Source organism: Pleurodeles waltl, chromosome 7 (assembly GCF_031143425.1).
Source record: "Pleurodeles waltl isolate 20211129_DDA chromosome 7, aPleWal1.hap1.20221129, whole genome shotgun sequence".
Lineage (NCBI taxonomy): Eukaryota > Metazoa > Chordata > Amphibia > Caudata > Salamandridae > Pleurodeles > Pleurodeles waltl.
Window position 1 is genome coordinate 645,298,246 of NC_090446.1, and position 17,737 is coordinate 645,315,982.

The window sequence follows — 17,737 nt, forward strand, 5'->3', positions numbered from 1 at the left end:
AGTCCTTGTCCTTGGTATCATAGTCCAGTAGCCAAGACATCTTTCTATTTGAGTGCACTTTTTCTGGAACTAATGATGTGACTTTTAAGGTTGTATAAGGTTCTAAATGTAAAATTAGATAAACTAAAGTTGTTTTGTATTTCAGGAAGAATTTACAACCTTTTCTCTGCAAGATGTTTCCATACTACCTCAATGCGCCCTTTATTTATATTTCTCTGCCTTTGCTTCCTTCTTAGATAATGATTGAATTTTGTCCTGGTGGTGCTGTTGATGCAGTCATGCTTGGTAAGTACAGCAGCCAACTATTGTAATGTGTGTTATTTCTTGAATTAGGGCTTATTTTCTAGCATGTTTGGTCCCTCACCATATGGCAAAACTATACCAGAAAGTACCACATTTCCCCATTTAGTTAAAAAACAAAACAAAAAAAAAGCCTGCATCTATGTTACCTTCATGAATGATTGAAACCGGATGTGTTAGTTTCCATTTGCTTATGAACAGTCTCCTGTCTCTCTTGCAAAGGCCTTCAGCTAAGTTCAAACGAGGCATATTACCTAGTGCACCACTCTTCACCCCAGGAATGACTCCAGGCAGACTAACTTCTTAATGGCAGACAATCACTGGATTTCTGTCCCACCTCCCAGCCAAAATTGCTTGCTGCAAATTCAAGGGTGATGCTGGCGCAAAGTGGCAAACTCATACACATGGTGAATGTCTGACTAGTGTTGTCGGTGATCATCCAAGGCTCAGATTAACCTCAATTAGATAGCTCATGTTCACTCCTTTTATGGTTCCCAAAGCACTTTAGAACTCTGGGCACCCTTTACGATTCATGTATCCTTATTCACCAGAGGAAAAAAGAGATCTTTTGATACTCCACCTGTCAAATAAGATTATATAGTGATTGCAAGATTGTCTGAATGCTGTGGCATGTTGGATGGAGAGGAACTGCCTTAAACTTAACTCTTACAAGTCTGAGACACTATTTTTCGGTAACTCTTCTTTGCTGGAAGTACACAGTTGGTGACCAAAAGCCTTGGGGGGAACGCTACCCATACACTACGTTGAGAAACGTGGAGATATGATTTGATCAGGAGTTGTCCTTTAAACCCCAAATCACAGCCCTCACAGCTGCCAGTTTTGCCCTTCTTAAATCATTAAAGAAGACCTTAATATTTTTGCCAGTCAACACTCTTAAAACGATTGTGCATGCTCTGGTGATCTCTAGACTAGATAATGCCAACCCCCTCTACCCAGAGGACCTAGCTGGCCTTATTAACAATGTTCGAAATGTCCAGAACATGGGCGTAAGATTGATTCTTAATCATTCCAGATGGCGGTCCATCTCTCTGTCTGAAGCAACGTCACTGGCTACCAGTGATTAAAAGAATCACGTACAAGGCTCTATTGATCACTTTTAGAGTTGACCATAAAAGAAGTCTAGCTTACCTCAGTGGCAAGTTTAAAGACTATTTGTTTTCTTGACTATTATGATCAAATAATCAGTGCCATCCACTTATCCCCTGAAGTTGCAAAGCTGGAAGCAAAATTGTGGAATGAAATCCTTGTTGACTTGAGATGGTCCAAAACAGAAGACCATTTTCACAAAATGACTGAAAACCTTCTTTTTCAGGTGGTGGCTGGTTAGATGAAGTCACTTTCTGGCAGCTCCAAGATGCTTCCTTGGAAGCAGTGGTTTGCGCTGTACAAAATGGCAATCATTCCTTTCATTCATTCATACTGTATTTGGTTTTGTTTAGATATGATCTGTACTGCACAGTGTTTGTCAAGCTGTATTCCTTAATGATGGATTAGATTGGCTAGTGGTCAGTTAGATCCTAGTATACATCTGAATGGCACATTGTTTGTCTGGATGAGGGTGCCTATGGATTTTCCCTCATGTTTGATTTTTCTGGGTTGTAGGATTGTATATTGCTTAGTTTCAGGTTGTGGTTGTCTTTATAGGCCTTTTTGGAGAACTCTTTGTGTCACTAATACAATTCTGTGTTTATGTGGGTTTGATAGGTTAAAGTTAACTTCGTTTTAGTTGATGTGCAGATTGGGGAGAGGATGTCTGTTCCCAGTATAGCTTGAATTGAAGTACCATTTAGATGGGAATGCTTAGCCAACTGAATGGCTAGGTGCCATGTTGAGTGAATGATTGTATTTGAAGTTCTCGAATATGTACTGTTGTAGTGTTGTGAATGTAGCTTTACCTGGAAGTGCCATCGAGGTAGCAAATGGTTAGCATATTAGAGGTCTTAGAGATGGTTTTGTATGCATGATGGTGCCAAGAGATGCCTCAAGTACACTGTTGTTCTCGGGTATTCTGTTGATTGATGTAGATTATCTACTCTGTCCAAGGGCAAACTCCCAGCTAGTATGTCTTTGAGCATGATGTGGAAAGGGGATGTGGTTAAGGCAATTTTCGTTTTTTTTGCCCACAAAGATCATCTGTAGGCTGGTCTGGTGGGAGAGAGGTTTAGGTGGAGGCTGTGGTGGAGGTTGTGCAAATTCTACACATACATCAGTCCCATATTAGGCATTTGGTTAGGCTATTGCCTGCAACAAATATTGTTTAGGTACGTAGCCTGACACTGGTTCAACTCATTTTGACTGTGATGCATTCAAGTACCAACCAGCCCGGCAGGGGTGTTCAAGACCCATGCCTTCTGGAGCACAGATGCTCCGAAGCTCTCCTTTCTGGCCTGGTGTCTTTGAAATCCTAGAAGTTTGCCTGCCACGGAGCCCAACAAAGAATTCCAACATGGAGGGAAGTGCGTGATTAGGTTTTGGGCCCTTCAAGGTTTGTAGTGGATTAGATATGTCTTAGTAAAGGCATGTGAGTGTAGAGTACAAAGCAAGCATTAGTCATCCTCGAAATATGGCGATGGGGCTCCACACTGTTCAGCAGCTAAAATGACAGGACAAGGGCTTTGGGATTCAACCATTGAGCTTTTGATATAAAGAAGCAGGCAGACTAACAGCAGAAGGATGTGGAGGATATTAAACTTTAGGTGGCCACTGGATGAAGGGACTGATGGACTTGCAATCCAGATGGTGGCGGTGAAGGAACTGCCAAGGCACGACTGACAACCCACTTTAGTAGGAGCCACGCTGCAGGGCAGCCGGGATGCAAGACTGAGAAAAGGTGGTGGGCAAAATCTGCCTGCGTGGCGGGGTGAACAGGCTGCAGTGCTGTAACTTAAATGGGAGAAAAGCACACTCCTTTCGAGTCTGCTCCCAGCCTCCAACCATGCCATCCATACACTGTCCACAACTGCCACCTCTGAAAAAGAAAGCCATTTCTGAAAAAGGTGAATTAAAGACAGGTGACCTGATAAATTTATTTTGCTCCATAACCCTAACTTGGACAAACCTCCACAGACCCTTTATCACTGGCAACTACCATGAGGTCACAACAATGAAGACCAGTCACTGCCTTCAATGGCCAGAGAGGGCTAATGCAATTCGGTTCAACAATCTTATCATTTCTATAATTGATGCATTCCGTATTACAGCATATTTGTCTCAAAAGACCTAGCCAATCACTTTGACAGACACAGTTAGCTGGACACTGACAATGAAGACAACGGAGAGACCTGCAGACTGCAACAAAAGCTCTAAATATGTACATCCCAGCCCATTGACGCACCACTAGGCTCGCTGTTGAAACCAAACCTACTTATCCTGAATGTTGGCACAGAATTGTTACTTCAAAGTATGTTCGAAAACTGAGCTGGGAACGGCCCCACAACTAAAGGAAGAATGCATTGCTGAAATGAGCAAGTAGTGCCAGGCCATAGGTTCCTGGACGGTGTGCGCCCCGCTCCAGTAGTTGTATCTGTGATAGACAGTAAACTCACCTAAGGCTTGGGTGGACCGATACAGTAGCAGACAGTGGTTAGCAAGGCTTACATTCCAGCAGAAGCCCCACTGTTGTCACTACTGGTCTCACAGACGCAGGGACTACCAAGGACTTTGAGCAGCCTCCCTAGTGAAATCACAGAAGAATCTCAAAAGATTCAGCTGTGATCCACACCGATTAGCGTGACCGGCCAGCAATGTGGTGATGATGGAATACTGGGGAGGGAGAGGCAAAAGGAGATGTGTAAACTGGATGTAAGAAAGTTCCACTTAATGCAGAGAGAGAGAGAGAGAGAGAGAGACTGAGAGAGAGATACTGAGACTATTTGTGTAGTGCCTCCATTAAGGCTGCAGCTCTCAAGATCAGAGCCGTAGGAGACAATACATTTATGGGTGGGGGGTAGGGACAGACTTAGGGACTTTTCAGTCAACCCTATACAAATCGCTCGTTATTTGTAAACTGCAGGCTCCGATAAATGTATATAATCATATATAATGTAAGTGAAATAGGGAGAAAGGAAAGCACGTTGTCACAGTCTGAAACTATCTTTTCTTTTTATTTACATTCACGAAGTATTTGGCTCAAATGTGAAAATAACATGTTGATTGACCTTGCATCTTCGTGAACCAAGAAAATAAAGGTAGGGGGGTAAAAAGGAAGAACATGCCCTTTGCGACCCACAACCATCACGCCCCTTGCCTCATGCCAATTGAAACCGCACAGTAGATATCAAAAGCAATTAAGTACAACAGTTGTAAACTGTGCTCAGAAACCATAGTTCTAATAACACTTCTACTCCTGTGTGTGATCTTGGGCAACTCAGCTCCACATCAGTCATAACTAGAAGCATTTTAACTAAATAAGCTCTTTGAGTTACCCACTATATAAACATGGGATTCTTACACACCTTGATATGCACCAAGGTTTTAAGTGGCTTGTGGGAAAGTTGATGGTGTGACCATGTATTATATGGGGTAAAATACTCCATGCATACATAAGGATATTTCAAGTCATCTCGAAGTTCATACCTCATAAACCAGCATTGGCAAAGCCAATAGGTCTTGCTTATGCAAGATCTATTGCCTTTGCCAATGTGTTTTAGCCATGCTGTACACTAGTAAGACTACTATTCAGCCTGGCTAAATGTTAATGGCGTAAAGCAGAATGATGTGCCATGCATTGGTGTGGCGTAGTGAGTAAGTAGTGTCCTAGAATGGAGTAGTAGGCTAACTCTAAAGGAACAGGGGTACCTTGAGTAAAATGCAACACCACTCCAATATACAATGATATTTAAGTAGTATCCAAATGGAAGGTTTCGTGCATTTATTCAATCATAATATAAAAGATCAGATGTAGTGGGAAAACATAAACAGGAGAAATTGATAAAGACTTTGCTATTCGGGCATTACACAAGTTATCTGGATGACCCAATGTCATCAATTACAAGAAAAATGTGAAAAGTAACCTGTATAGCACAGTGGTTAGCATCCGCAATAATGATTTACAAGCTTTCATACATTGGCTTTTACATGAATGACTCAAATAGTGAATCAAGAAGTCATTAGCTCTAAGTACCTACGCTTATGCCAACTTATTTACAATATCACAAATTCAAGTCAAGGTACCTTGGCCGACGATGTTTCAATCCCCTAGACAAGTATCAAGATCATGCTCTGCCTTAATTAAGCTTTAAATAAAAGGGTTACCAAGTGCTTGTAACCAAAAAGGCCAAGATAAATCTGACTCACCTCTCACATGAGTGAGAAAGAAATCAATGGAGAGCTGAATCTCTAATCAAGTGCCAATGCCATAAAGAAGTAGTAGAGTGTAGTTCAGAGTGTAGTAGAGTGTCATAGATTGGAGTGAGAGAGTATCTTAGAGTGGAAAGACATGAAGAAGAGTGAAATGGCATAGAGTGAAGTGAAGTAATGTGAAGTGACAGAGAGAGAGTTGGGTAGAGTGTTGTTGAGCATAGGACATTTTTGTGTAGTGGAGTGGCATAGAGGGTTGAGGAGTGGCATAGAGGGTTGTGGAGTGGCGTGGAGAAGAGTATCATAGATTGAAGTGGAGTGGTATAGAGTGGAATAAAGTGCAATGGAGTGGCATATAGGGAGTTGTGTAGGGAGTTACAGAGTGGAGAAAGTGTCAGTTTAATGAAATAGAGTGTCAGAGTCTAGTATCGTGGAGTGTAATTTCAGAGGGAAGTGTCATAAAGTGGAGTTGAGTGGTCTAGAGTGAAGTGGAGTAAAGGACAGTGGTGAAAAGTAGATTGGCATAGAGTGAAGTGGTTTAAATAAAGTGCTGTAGAGTGCATTGGTTTAGAGTAGAGTGCAGTAGTGTAGAGTGTTGAAGAGTAGAGGGGCGCAGAGTGAAGTGGCACAGCATAGAGTACAGTGGTGCAGAGTGCAGTGGTGCAGAGTGCTGTATCAGAATGATGCAGTGCATGATATAGTGGAGTGGTGCAAGGTAGAGTAGACTGGTGTAGAGTGCAGTGATACAGAGTGGTGTAGAGTGTAGTGGCGTAGAGTGCAATAGAGTGGCATAAAGCTGAGCGGTGCAGAGTTGAGAGGAATATAGTTCAGTGGCAGAGTGCAGTGTTGCAGAGCAGAGTGTCATAAAAGGCAGTGGTGTAGAGTAGAGTGGCATAGAATGTATTGGTGTAGAGTGAAGCTGAGTAGAGAAGAGTGGCATAGAGTAGAGTGGTGCAGAGTAGAATTGAGTGCAGTGGCATAGAGTGGATTGCTGCAGAGTAGATCATAGTGATGTAGAGTGCAGTAGCATAGAGTGGTGCAGAGCAGATTGGGGTGGTGCAGGGTAGATTGGACTGGCACAGTATAGAGTGGAGTTGTGTTGATTGCAGTGGCATAGAGTAGATGGTTTCAAAGTAGAGTGAAGTGCCCTAGAGCGGAGTTGTGTAGAGTAGATTAGAGTGTTGTGGTGCAGAAAAGAGTGCAGTAGGGCAGAGTACAGTGGCATTGTATGCAGTGGTGCAGAGTAGAGTGGTGTGGAGTTCAGTGGCGTAGAGTGCAATGTTGCAGATTAGAGGGTCATAGAGTACAGTGGTGTATTGTAGAGTGGCATAGAGTGCATTGGCATAGGGTGCTGTGGTGCAGAGTACAGTGGCATAGAGTGTTGTGGTGAAGAGTAGATTGGCATAGAGTGCAGGGGAATAGAATGTATTGGTTTTGAGTAAAGTGGTTGTAGAGTGCAGGGGTTTAGTGTACATTGGTTAGAGCAGAATAGCATAGATTGCAGTGGCGTAGTGTAGAGTGCTGCAAAGTAGAGTGGAGTGGTACAGCATAGATTGCACTGGCGTAGAGTGCAGTAGAGTAGCACAGAGTGGAGAGAAGTGGTGTGGGGTGCAGTGGCATAGGGTAGATTGTTTCAGAGTAGAGTGAAAAAAAGATGGAGAAAAGATAATATACTTCAATATGCTTAAGTATGTTAGATAAGAAAAACAAATAATAATGCTAGGCATAATGGCCCAAAATGGAATATGGCTTCTCCTTGTTAGCCACGCTATAATCCAGCCCTTCATTACCTAGTTAAAACAACATTAAGCATAAATGTTAGAAAAATATACCCTTCTAGTAGCTAAATTTTGTAGTGTGAAAAGTTAAAATCTGGGCTCAATCTCGACTTCCCTATTTCACCAACTGGTGTGATCTTAGGCAAATACAAATACTGTGTTTCACAGTCTCCTTTCTAGCCTGCAGGCATCACGGTGAGTGGGACTCTGTTTCCTCTTTAGATCTTTCTCATTGTCCTGCAGCTCCTCTTCAAAGTGTCCTGCAGCGCTCATCTTCAGGTCGGCAGGTGATGCAGACAGCAATCATCAAAGACTCTTTTCTCCTCCTTGCTCTTTGTTTTCACTGGTGCTTAATGCCCACAGCTGTGAACAGGACAAACAAAAGGGCAGAGGGTATAGTGAGTCTCTTGACTCACCTTTATTCTGTTACCATCAGATTGGAGGCAGGTCAGTGCAGGGCTATTATAAGTAGCGCTTGTGCACGCTAATGGCCCTGTGAATAATAGAAGTGAGGGGAAATTATTTTGTCGCCTTGTTCCCCCCCCCCCCGACCCCCCACCCCCCACCCCTGTCCCCATGTTCTCCACCATCCAAAATCTGGTTGGGGGGGGTATACATCATATACGTCTTCCACACTTCCTACGCCCATGCTCCAGATGGTGGCAGGCGCATCCCTTGCATTTCTCTCAAACTTATTCTTTTAGGCTAGGGCCAGGCTTCAATTTCAACAAGATTTAGTAGTCTAAAGTGAAAGGAAGTGGCAGTAGTGTTGGTGAGATAATTGACCTCTGTTCACCACTCCTAGATGAACAAAAGAGCCAGGCATGAACAAAATTAGATTTGTCAGTTCAAATGACATTTTAAGAACGCGTTCCATTCCCATGATGATTAACTTACCCTCCGTCAGCAACCTTACCTGCAGCTTTCGCTTTCATTTCTCAAAAATAGAGCCACTCTGTGGAACTGATCCACCCCTCAGTGCAGCATTTCTGAGTCGCTGCTTGTCGATCTCTTGAGTATGTTTACGAAGTCATGTCTCTTTTTTCACCGTCACTTCCTTAATTAATGTACTGGGCTCTTCAGTTACTCCCAACTTATTAAGTGGGGGGGAGCTCTCCACCTAGTACTTACTGGTAAATACGCTTATGGTTTGACATTTTAGTTATAGACAATGTTAGGTTTTTCACTGTACCAACTAGTAGTTTTACGCAACTGATGTGTGTAACCATATCCTTATTAAACTGTAAAGCGCTGCGACACCCCTAAGATAAGTTTGACTCTATTTAGAACTGCTAATAAACAAAGTGAATAATCAGACTTGCTCTCGTCTCGCACGGCTGTTACAAAGTTTTTCAGTGAATGCTGGTGAACTAAATAGAGTAGTGAGGTTAGAGAAGAACCTCTTCAAGCGTCTCCCATGCGCCCTGTCTGTACCCAAAAGATGCACTGTGCCATTACAGAACATATGCATTTGAAAATGATTGGAGACGGGTAGCTGTTCGGATGATAGGAGCGCTACTGGCATCAGGGGAGTAAGGCAGTCTCCTCTGCGGAGGAGAACTCCCTGGCCCCCCTCAGACCTACCTCCCTGCTCCCCCCACGCCCCTCCCCCCCAATCCCCTTTCAGGCTACGGTCTGTGGATATCTGTGAGATATGGAATCTCAAAGGCCCCTCGCCACATCCTGCGAGGGATCCCAGCGTTTTAGATGGTGCCATTGACTGGGCTCATGCAGCTACTGTAGCAACAGAGGGCCTGTTCGCTTTCTGCAGCTTCCACTTCTGGAGACTCGGGGACAAATAGAAGTTCGTCGAGGGGGTGATAGTGTGACAAGAGGTTAGTTACGTGACTGCATCAAAGGTCAGAAAATTGTGATATCACTTCTGCTACCTACTGCAGCATCCATGTTGTCCCTTCGTGTCCCTAGAGACTGGGGTTTCATGGAACACTGACATTCTGTATCTAGATAGAACAAGCCTTTAAGGGTACTCCTCAATTACTCACACCTTGTAAATCCTCCCCAGGGTCTACTTCCGCTGATTAAATACCCGCACTTCAGTGCTGTTGCTTAGGGACAGAACAGCCCCTCAAGGAAGACGTGGACTGATGGGTACAGCACTCCGTTTGTCCTAGTTTTGGGACAAATTACTTTTCCATTCATAGAGGCTGTCACTTAAAGCATCTTTAAAGGATCGCTGTCTGTTTGGCCCTGTTCTGGCTTGTTATAATTCTGGCTAATCTCGTGCTGAGGGAAGATCAACACGTTCCTACCTGGGTATCTTGTTTAGCTACTCCTGCCGGCGCTGCCGACCTTCTGATTAAAAAAAAAAAAAAAAAAAAAACTTCCACTGTTCCTGCTGCTGTAGTCATTTAGTGCGATTTCTTATCTTGTTGGCCCGACTCTCTATGCAGGACGTAGTAATACCAACGTTCCATCTTCTCCTGTACATCCCTCCAAACTGGCCTACGACATGCATCGCCTGCCCTTTTCGGGCAGTGCCATTTCTGTAAGCGCCCTGCAGTGGGGCCACCCTGCTGGGTCAGTGTCTCATAGCTGCTTGCACACTTCTAGAATTTGCATGCTAGCCTCTGTGAGTTTTTGGGCTTCAACAAGAGCTTACCCTCGATCACACTGCCCTTACTGTGAGTGCTCCGGAGTCTTCAACATGGCTGCCACACCATCACCCAGATCCTTCAGAAGTGCATCTCCACATATCTCTTCAGTGTTGCACTTTGCTCCAGTTGAGGTGTTACATCCGGCTTAATTGTTACCTATTTTTCCTGAATAAAATCACATATTTCCTTCAATAAGAGGCCTGTACACTTTGGACACTCCTCTTGTTGACGCCACACGTACTCTGTGGCTCCACAACCACAAGCCTCCAAGTGTCCGTCATGAATATGTAATACAACTCAGTTGGTGTCCCCTAGCATTCACGATCAAAGTAAGAACCCGAAGCACAAACTTGGATATTGGCCTTTCCAGTCCCAAAGTTTGGATTTCAATCCTTTTTTCAGTGATATTGCAAAAGCAGGAATTAGATCTGTTTATATCTGGGATTGCTTCCTGTTAGTTTTTGTGAGCAGGTGGTTGCGCTAGTTCTGGAGGGTGCGCGATGTTTGCATGCCCCTCCCTCCCTGGCCTTACGCCTCCTGCTGCGTGGAGTCTCCGCTGCTTTGATCACTCTTTCAAATCGGCTCTCAAATGTCTGCACCAAACCGGATTTGAATCGCAGCTTTCAACATTTATTTCAACTTCAAACTTCTTACAATGAATAAATGAAAAGCGTCTGCCCTCAGAAAATGTCCTTTGTCCTTCTTACGATTACCTTTTTATATTAAATGACTAGCATTACACCACTTTGTGTTTTATTCTCCCATCCTTTATTTTTCATCACTTCTTGTCTTTTAAGTTTTAGGTCTGCATTATAAAATTATAAATGCCTAACTTAAATGGGCTTTCATCCAGCCCTCTTCATCCATTGTGCTGTTCACGTGTTTCTTCATCCTGTTCCAGCATACAGCAAGGGGCATTGGTTAGTGGGTGAGGCCACTTCAGCCATTGTCTAACTCCACTTTGAGGGCTTTATGCTTTTTTCTTGGGACATAGCTATCACTGCTGCAAGCTGTTCAATGCCCCAGGGACTAAGGCTAGAGGTTCCCATCGCTTTGGCTGCTCTCACACCTGTAGGCGCTGCGTAAACTCCACCGAACCGACTTTTTAAATAAATGGCTTATGGAGCACTGTAGAAGCTGGCTGCTAGGGAGGCACCATTTATACACTGAGGGATTTCATTTTATTGTAAACCATGTTTGTGTGGAGTTTCATTTCAATATTTCCACTAAATAGAAACCAAGATCACAATTAAAACTGCCTAACATGACACAGGGATGCAATAATCTAAAAAAGATTGCGTTGGCACACAATAACTTGCCAGACTACTGCTCCATGGACGGATTTCTGCCTCATTCTTTGATAAATACCCTTGTACTGCCAGCTTTTATACTCGCTGTCTGAGGTATGTGTTAGTTCTACAGCTCTGTCTGGACAACTGTGCTCAAAACATAGTGTGTGGTCGTAGAAGAGCTTCTTTAAGCTAGCAAGACCTGGCTTCGGTCAGTTATTCAGGAGAGGACTTGCCTCAATAATTCCGAACAATTTGACCGTATATTGCTGCCAAATGCACTGATTGGTTAGGGTAATAGAGTCATAATAAAAGGGATAACGAAAGGGCTGTCCAGGTTCCACCCTCTTTCGTTGGTGCTAGGTGTCCCCATGGGGTGCTGGTCACATTCTGTCAATTTTTGTTTTTAAAACCAACAGATTATTGCATATACGTAATGCAAACGGTGACCTCAAGTTTTCACAGAAACCACCTCTGCAACAGACACATAAATCATTCAGTGTTTTTGCAGGCCCATTCAATAATGTAATCCATCTGTCCCAGGTTTTCATAGATGAGATTCTCACATTTTAGTATGTCTGACTCAATATAGTGGGATTTTGTGTAGTTTACTTCAAACCTCCAAAACGGAAGCTGGCCAGACTTGCTTTTGGCCAATCCCAGTTACTCTTTTTTTTTTTAACCTTTTGTATTTTAATTAAATAACACAACATAGAGCACGTGGTAATAGGTGCCAGTATCATAAAGCAAAAACTTAGGAATGCAATCGTCAGTCTGTCCGGTATGAAGAATCTACACAGCTGTCAAGACAGGAAGCATTTTGTAGATAGCATGAATCCAAACAATTCTCACTTAGCAGTATCAACTCTCTTACATGGAGTGGGGTTGTTTCTCCTCACTACTCCGTGTCAGTATCAGTGTCACTATACTCGTTAAAGGACTCCAGCATTGCCCACCAAGACACCAAATCTTCTGTGATCGCATCAGCACGAGAGAGCCTCATATGTTGTTCCTTAGTGACTCTCCTTTTCAATACATCCTTCACCCCTAAGACCTCACTAGGAGTCTGTGGCCCCATCCATCCTATCGTTACTCTACGCTTTGCGAGGAGTAATGCCAGTTGTAGGAGCTTGTACAAGAGCTTGTGTACTTTGGGCCGCAGCACCCCTCCTAGTAGTCATGCATCAGGTGTGAGAGGGATAGCTATTCCTGCTGCTTCAGAAATGCGGAGAAACACAGTTTCCCAGAACCCATGGATCTCCACATTGTACCATTCCAGATGCTCGGCTACTCTTTTAAATTAAAATAGAGTTTTGGGAAGCTTCCAGTTAAGGTCAGCCAAGTAAAAGGTTGACTGGAGCTACCTAATCTCATAGCCCCTTCAGTGTGGATGGACAGACAGCCTGAGGTCCTGAAGTAATGCTGCACTTGGGGATGAGCAGGAGGTATTCTCATGCAGAGACTTATCAACACCACCTGGGAAGTGAATAAACAAGGTCATTATGGAGGACATGTGAGTGCACAGGAAGTTCAGTTATTTGTAGGATGAACAGAAACTCCAGGAGCAGGACAAAAGAGAAGGAGCTTTAATGATTCTTGGTTGAGCAGGCATCTCAGGGTCTGAAGGCACGAAGAGAAACTTCAGGAACCTTAGAGTGACGGGTGCAAGGGGATCTGAGGCTAAGCATGGTCACATGAACATTTAGGAACTAAAAGTTGACCCCTGGGAACTAAAATTGAGACAGGAGCCTTTGAGGCCTGAGCATAAGCTGGAGCCTTAAGGACCTAAATTGAGTAAGGTTTTTTTAGGGTACTCTAAGAGTGACAGTGAGCCTGGGGGCTTACAGGTCAGCAGAAGCTTTAGAAACCCAGTAGTGACTGGGAACCTTCGGGTCTTTGTGTGTAGAGTGCTTGGAGTAAATGGAAGCTTCCTGGACTCCCATGATAAACATGCTCTACACTGTCCTGAGGGTAAGTCGTAGCTTCCTGGTAAGAGTGAGCAAGCAGTGTTGGGTTGAATGGTGATCAGGGATTAAAGCGGACCTGATGGGGAGCACGATTCCAAGACAGCAGGGAGTGAGCAGGATTGCAAGAGCTCCTAAAAGAGAGCAGAAGCCTCTTCGGTCCTTTGTGTGTGAGCAGGATTCTTATGGGTCCTGAGGATGAGTGGGTAGTTACAGGACCAACTGATGATGAATATGCTGGTGCTGTCTTAGTGTGTGCATGGCACTCTAGTCCTTAATAGTGAATATAAATCAGCCCTAAGGGTGACCATGACCCTCTGGGGACCTCTGACGTTTTGTACATCGAGACTCCCCATGAATAAGCTGGAGCATTAGGGCGTATGAACAGGGAGAGGACTTAGGAGCATGAGGGTGAGCAAGGGCAAATGGAGATTCATCAACATGAGTATGTGCATCCGTAAACCAGTGAGTGATATGCGATGGAATAATGGAGTTTTCAGTCCTATCCAATGTTACTGCTCATACAGACTGTAAAATTCTTTATTTACCACACTCTTCCAAAATGAATCCCCATCTACTAACCAAGCAATGCATCATAAAAAGCAGAAATCGCAAATGTGTGTCACTTTTTTGGGGGGCGTGCCTAGTTCTATTTTTGATCCCAGTCTGACTATGATAGTTCTTCCCACTCCAGCGGCTTTCAGGGTGATACTGACTCAGTGTCACAAAGACAGCATTTCAGGCAAATATCCCTCAACCTGGCTGGTGTCAGCCAGACCAGTATTTGAAAGATTGCCATCAGGTATAGCCCAATGCCCAGGACATATTGTTTGGGGTCAAGGACAAGTTTTTATATCTATTTTGTCCTTGAGACAAGCAGGACAAACACCCTGCAGCACAAACGCTTTGTCTGCCAGTTTACAGTACATTATGGGGAAGGGCATTGTCTGCAGTTAAGGTAATATTTTTGTTATGTTAATGCTGTTCAAATTGTATTTATGGTTCATTAATGCAAAGCCTTTATTATTAGGGTGAACGCTCTAAGTAAATGTTTTAATCCTCGAACTGCACTACTGACAGTGGTTCCAGTATAAAAATGTACACGCATTTGCAAAGTTTAACAATACGCATAACACACCCATAACTCACTCTGATTAGATGCAAAGATTTGCAGAATCTTCAAGTAAAGATTGATGATTCTTTGCTTTCAAAATAAAATGTTGACAAAACATGCACCTAGGAAAAAAATGTTTAACAGTGCTACTGTGAAATAGTGGGTATCATTTCTTTGAACCACCATTAAGTAAAATGTGATGATGCATGCTAGTACTTCCCAAAAAAATATTCTTAATGGAAAATCGGGGTAACATGTTTCAACAGGATTATGGAAACATAGAAATAAACAAGCATTGGCAAATCCCAAAGGTCTTCCAGTGGTGGTCAGCCTTTTGGTTTTATCGATGCGAGGCTTGTTTTGACATGGTTTTTGTACAACTTTCTTGTTGTGGGCTCTGTGGGTCCCTCACCATTATAACAAACACTGGCAAAAATAATATATTTTTTGTAATCAAAAAGCTCACATTGCCACAATGTTTCAGGTGCTAAATACAACTACTCTGTGTGCTGATATGCTCCTTGTGAAAGGTCAGAGTGATGTCACAGTGAAGTCTGTTACTAGAAAGACAGAGAAAGAGATAGAATTTTAATAAAAACAAAATGTCCTGGTTAACGCCAGACCTAATTAGGTGCCCAGTGCTTATCGAAAGTCACAAAAGTGCACCCATGAGCTATATCCATGAAATAGTACAGATTTACTGCTCTAATGAATTCACAAGAATTTAAAGAAGTAGACCAGGAAATCATACTCTTACAAAACATGTGAACTGCATTTTAGCACAAGCAAATATGCATCTGTAGAATTGCTCATGCGAAAATCTGTTGAGTGTTTACAAGTTCACTTTCCCTCCAACTGCTTTTTCCCAAACCCTGGAAGAAATCAAATGTTACTTCTGTCTTGTCAGGAGTAAATGTCCATCCTTTCTCAGTATGGGAAAAAGATTAGACAAGAGCTGATGAAAAGCCCCTGAAACATGTAAGTTTGTAGGTTTGCATGGACTCCAAAAGGCAGTCCAACCTTGGAACTATTAGTTGCTGCTACCTCCAGCCACAGTATGTAGACCTGCGGAAAGGTTGCAATATAAGTGAACTGCTAGTATTCAAACCCTATTATAGTATGATCCCTGGCATAATAAAAAAGACTATAATCGGAGTTCTTATGAAATGAAATTGCTGCTGTAATTTGACGCCGTACTATGTAACACCAAAGGGACAAGTGGATTTTATTTTACAGGGCAAGTAGATTTATGAAGCAACCTTTCCCATGGACAAGTAGATATTTTATTAATTTCAACACCCCTGCTGCTATCCTTTCAGTTTGTTGTGCTGCATTTTCTGTGGCCTTCCAATCCTGCCTGGTGAGGAATCCAGCCTTCATGCCATCTTTCATCAGTCTCATGGTTGACACATGCCCCCACCCACCTCACAATTAATCACTCATGCCACCCACATTTCACTGAGATCACTGTGACAGCAAGCATGTGATGTCACTTCCTGTGAAGCAGAGAGGGCAAGATCAGAGGGTGTGATGGTACTTCTACCACCACTGGGTTATATTAAATTCCAATGGCAAGCATCTTCACCTTCGTTCTACCTCTTCGTCTCCATTCCACCTGCTCGCTTCCTTGTGCTTTAACAGAAAATCCACCATTTCCCCCCAAATGCTTTTGAGAGAACTAGGGTTAATAGTTGAAGTGGGAGTATGACTACCAAATTTCTTCAAATAGTAAAAGACTTTTCTCATGAAGATTGGAATCAAGTGTGCTGTTGTATCCCTTTTAATTAATTTAATAATGGAGGTTATTGTGCTGGGATGGAGTGATCTGAGGTGACCCAGCCTCTCTGTTGGCGATGCTGGCACTGAACACAGTCAAATGCACCACAAGATAGCTTCATTTTCCCCTCTCCCATGAGGCGTTACTAAATGACAGACCTTCCAGCTCACACAATGCTTCTTTGTAATGAGCGGTTCTTATCTTATGGCCTCCTGGTATGTAGCCAGTATCACGCAGTGAGCAGTAAGATGAGCTGGAATCCCTTGCGCATTACAGGTTTCTTCTTGTACGAAAGCACTGTGCTGTTGAAATCCATTTAGGGCTCAGTGGTGGAGCCCAAAATGATTGGGCCCACCTGCAAAATATGATGTGGAGTCTCAGAGTCTCCCATTGCTCAGATATTTAATGGCTTTGATTAGAATGAGCCCCATTTATGGGTTGCCCCATCTCCGGTGCCTACGTTATACTACAGTTAGGACTTCAAAAGCTCCCCCAAAACGTGATCTGCTACTCAATAGGATTTCGTTCTTGCTGTGGGGAACGATAACTGTGCCTGCTTAAGCAGCGCCGAGGGTCCAAAGCCACTCAATCGCTCCATCCCACGCCATAGCCCCTCCTTTACGTATGCTCAGTCCAACAGTGAAAATTGTTCTAACGTTGAGAGGTAATTGTACATGTACTTATATAGTGCTTAATACCTCTAACGAGGCATTGAAGCACTTTTTGGTGAGTAGCACTCTGGAACACAAGGTGGATTAGTAGATGGAATATATAACTTGCTATTGGGAGTGGTGGATATGTAAGACTGTTATTTGGATGAATAGATTAAAGGAGAAAATAGTTTGGAAAGGGTTATTTGGGAGCCCATAGTAGTAGGAGAGGTTTATGACGAGTCAGAATGGAGGTAGGGGGATAGTTTAAAAAGAGGTTTAGGATGAGTGCTAGAGTAGTGATTTGGGGAGAGTTGTGGAACGTTTTCTTTTTTTCCGCAGTTGGTGAGAAATATATAGACACATACACATGAAAAGATACACCTACTTGGAGATGGTAACATATGCGCATATGCAAAATAATCTAAAGGTATAACGTAATCAGAGATTTTTCCTGCTGCAACTACATTTTATTTCTACAAATATTTTTTGAGAAACGACTTTATCAAAATTATTATTTTTGTATGTAAATGTCAAACGAGAGGAGTGAGGGCCAGTTGAACCTACTGTGCTTTAAGTAAACGAATACCAAAAGCATGACGGTAGGGCAGAAACTGGGCGGGTTGCCTGTTGGTGTACTTCACATATTTACTGGTTTAAATCCTGTCAGTGTAAGAGGGGTGGAGGGGGGGGGGGGGTTGAAAGGGGCAGGTCTTTGTGCAGAGGGTCACTCTGATATCCACTAATACTCCCCAGCCCTCTCCAAAAAAGAAAACAAATGCAGGGTCGCTGAGGCTTTTGCCGATGTGCTAGTATGTAATCACACTTATTAAAGGACATTGGCAGTTCAGAGCCTCCAAAGACGAGCTGGGAATCCACTCTGTGCAGTGATTCCAACTCGACTTCCCTGTCACTGTGTGATTTCGCCTCC

At 43.2% G+C, this 17,737-nt stretch overlaps 1 protein-coding gene across 1 annotated transcript in view; it reads left to right on the forward strand.

Annotated features, from left to right (window-relative positions):
• Positions 1-17,737, forward strand: part of STK10 (serine/threonine kinase 10) — a 309,494-nt gene that overhangs the window by 179,686 nt on the left and 112,071 nt on the right. The window contains exon 3 of the mRNA XM_069244642.1: positions 237-285. Coding sequence (XP_069100743.1) covers positions 237-285 — 49 coding nt within the window. The remainder of the gene's footprint in view (positions 1-236; positions 286-17,737) is intronic.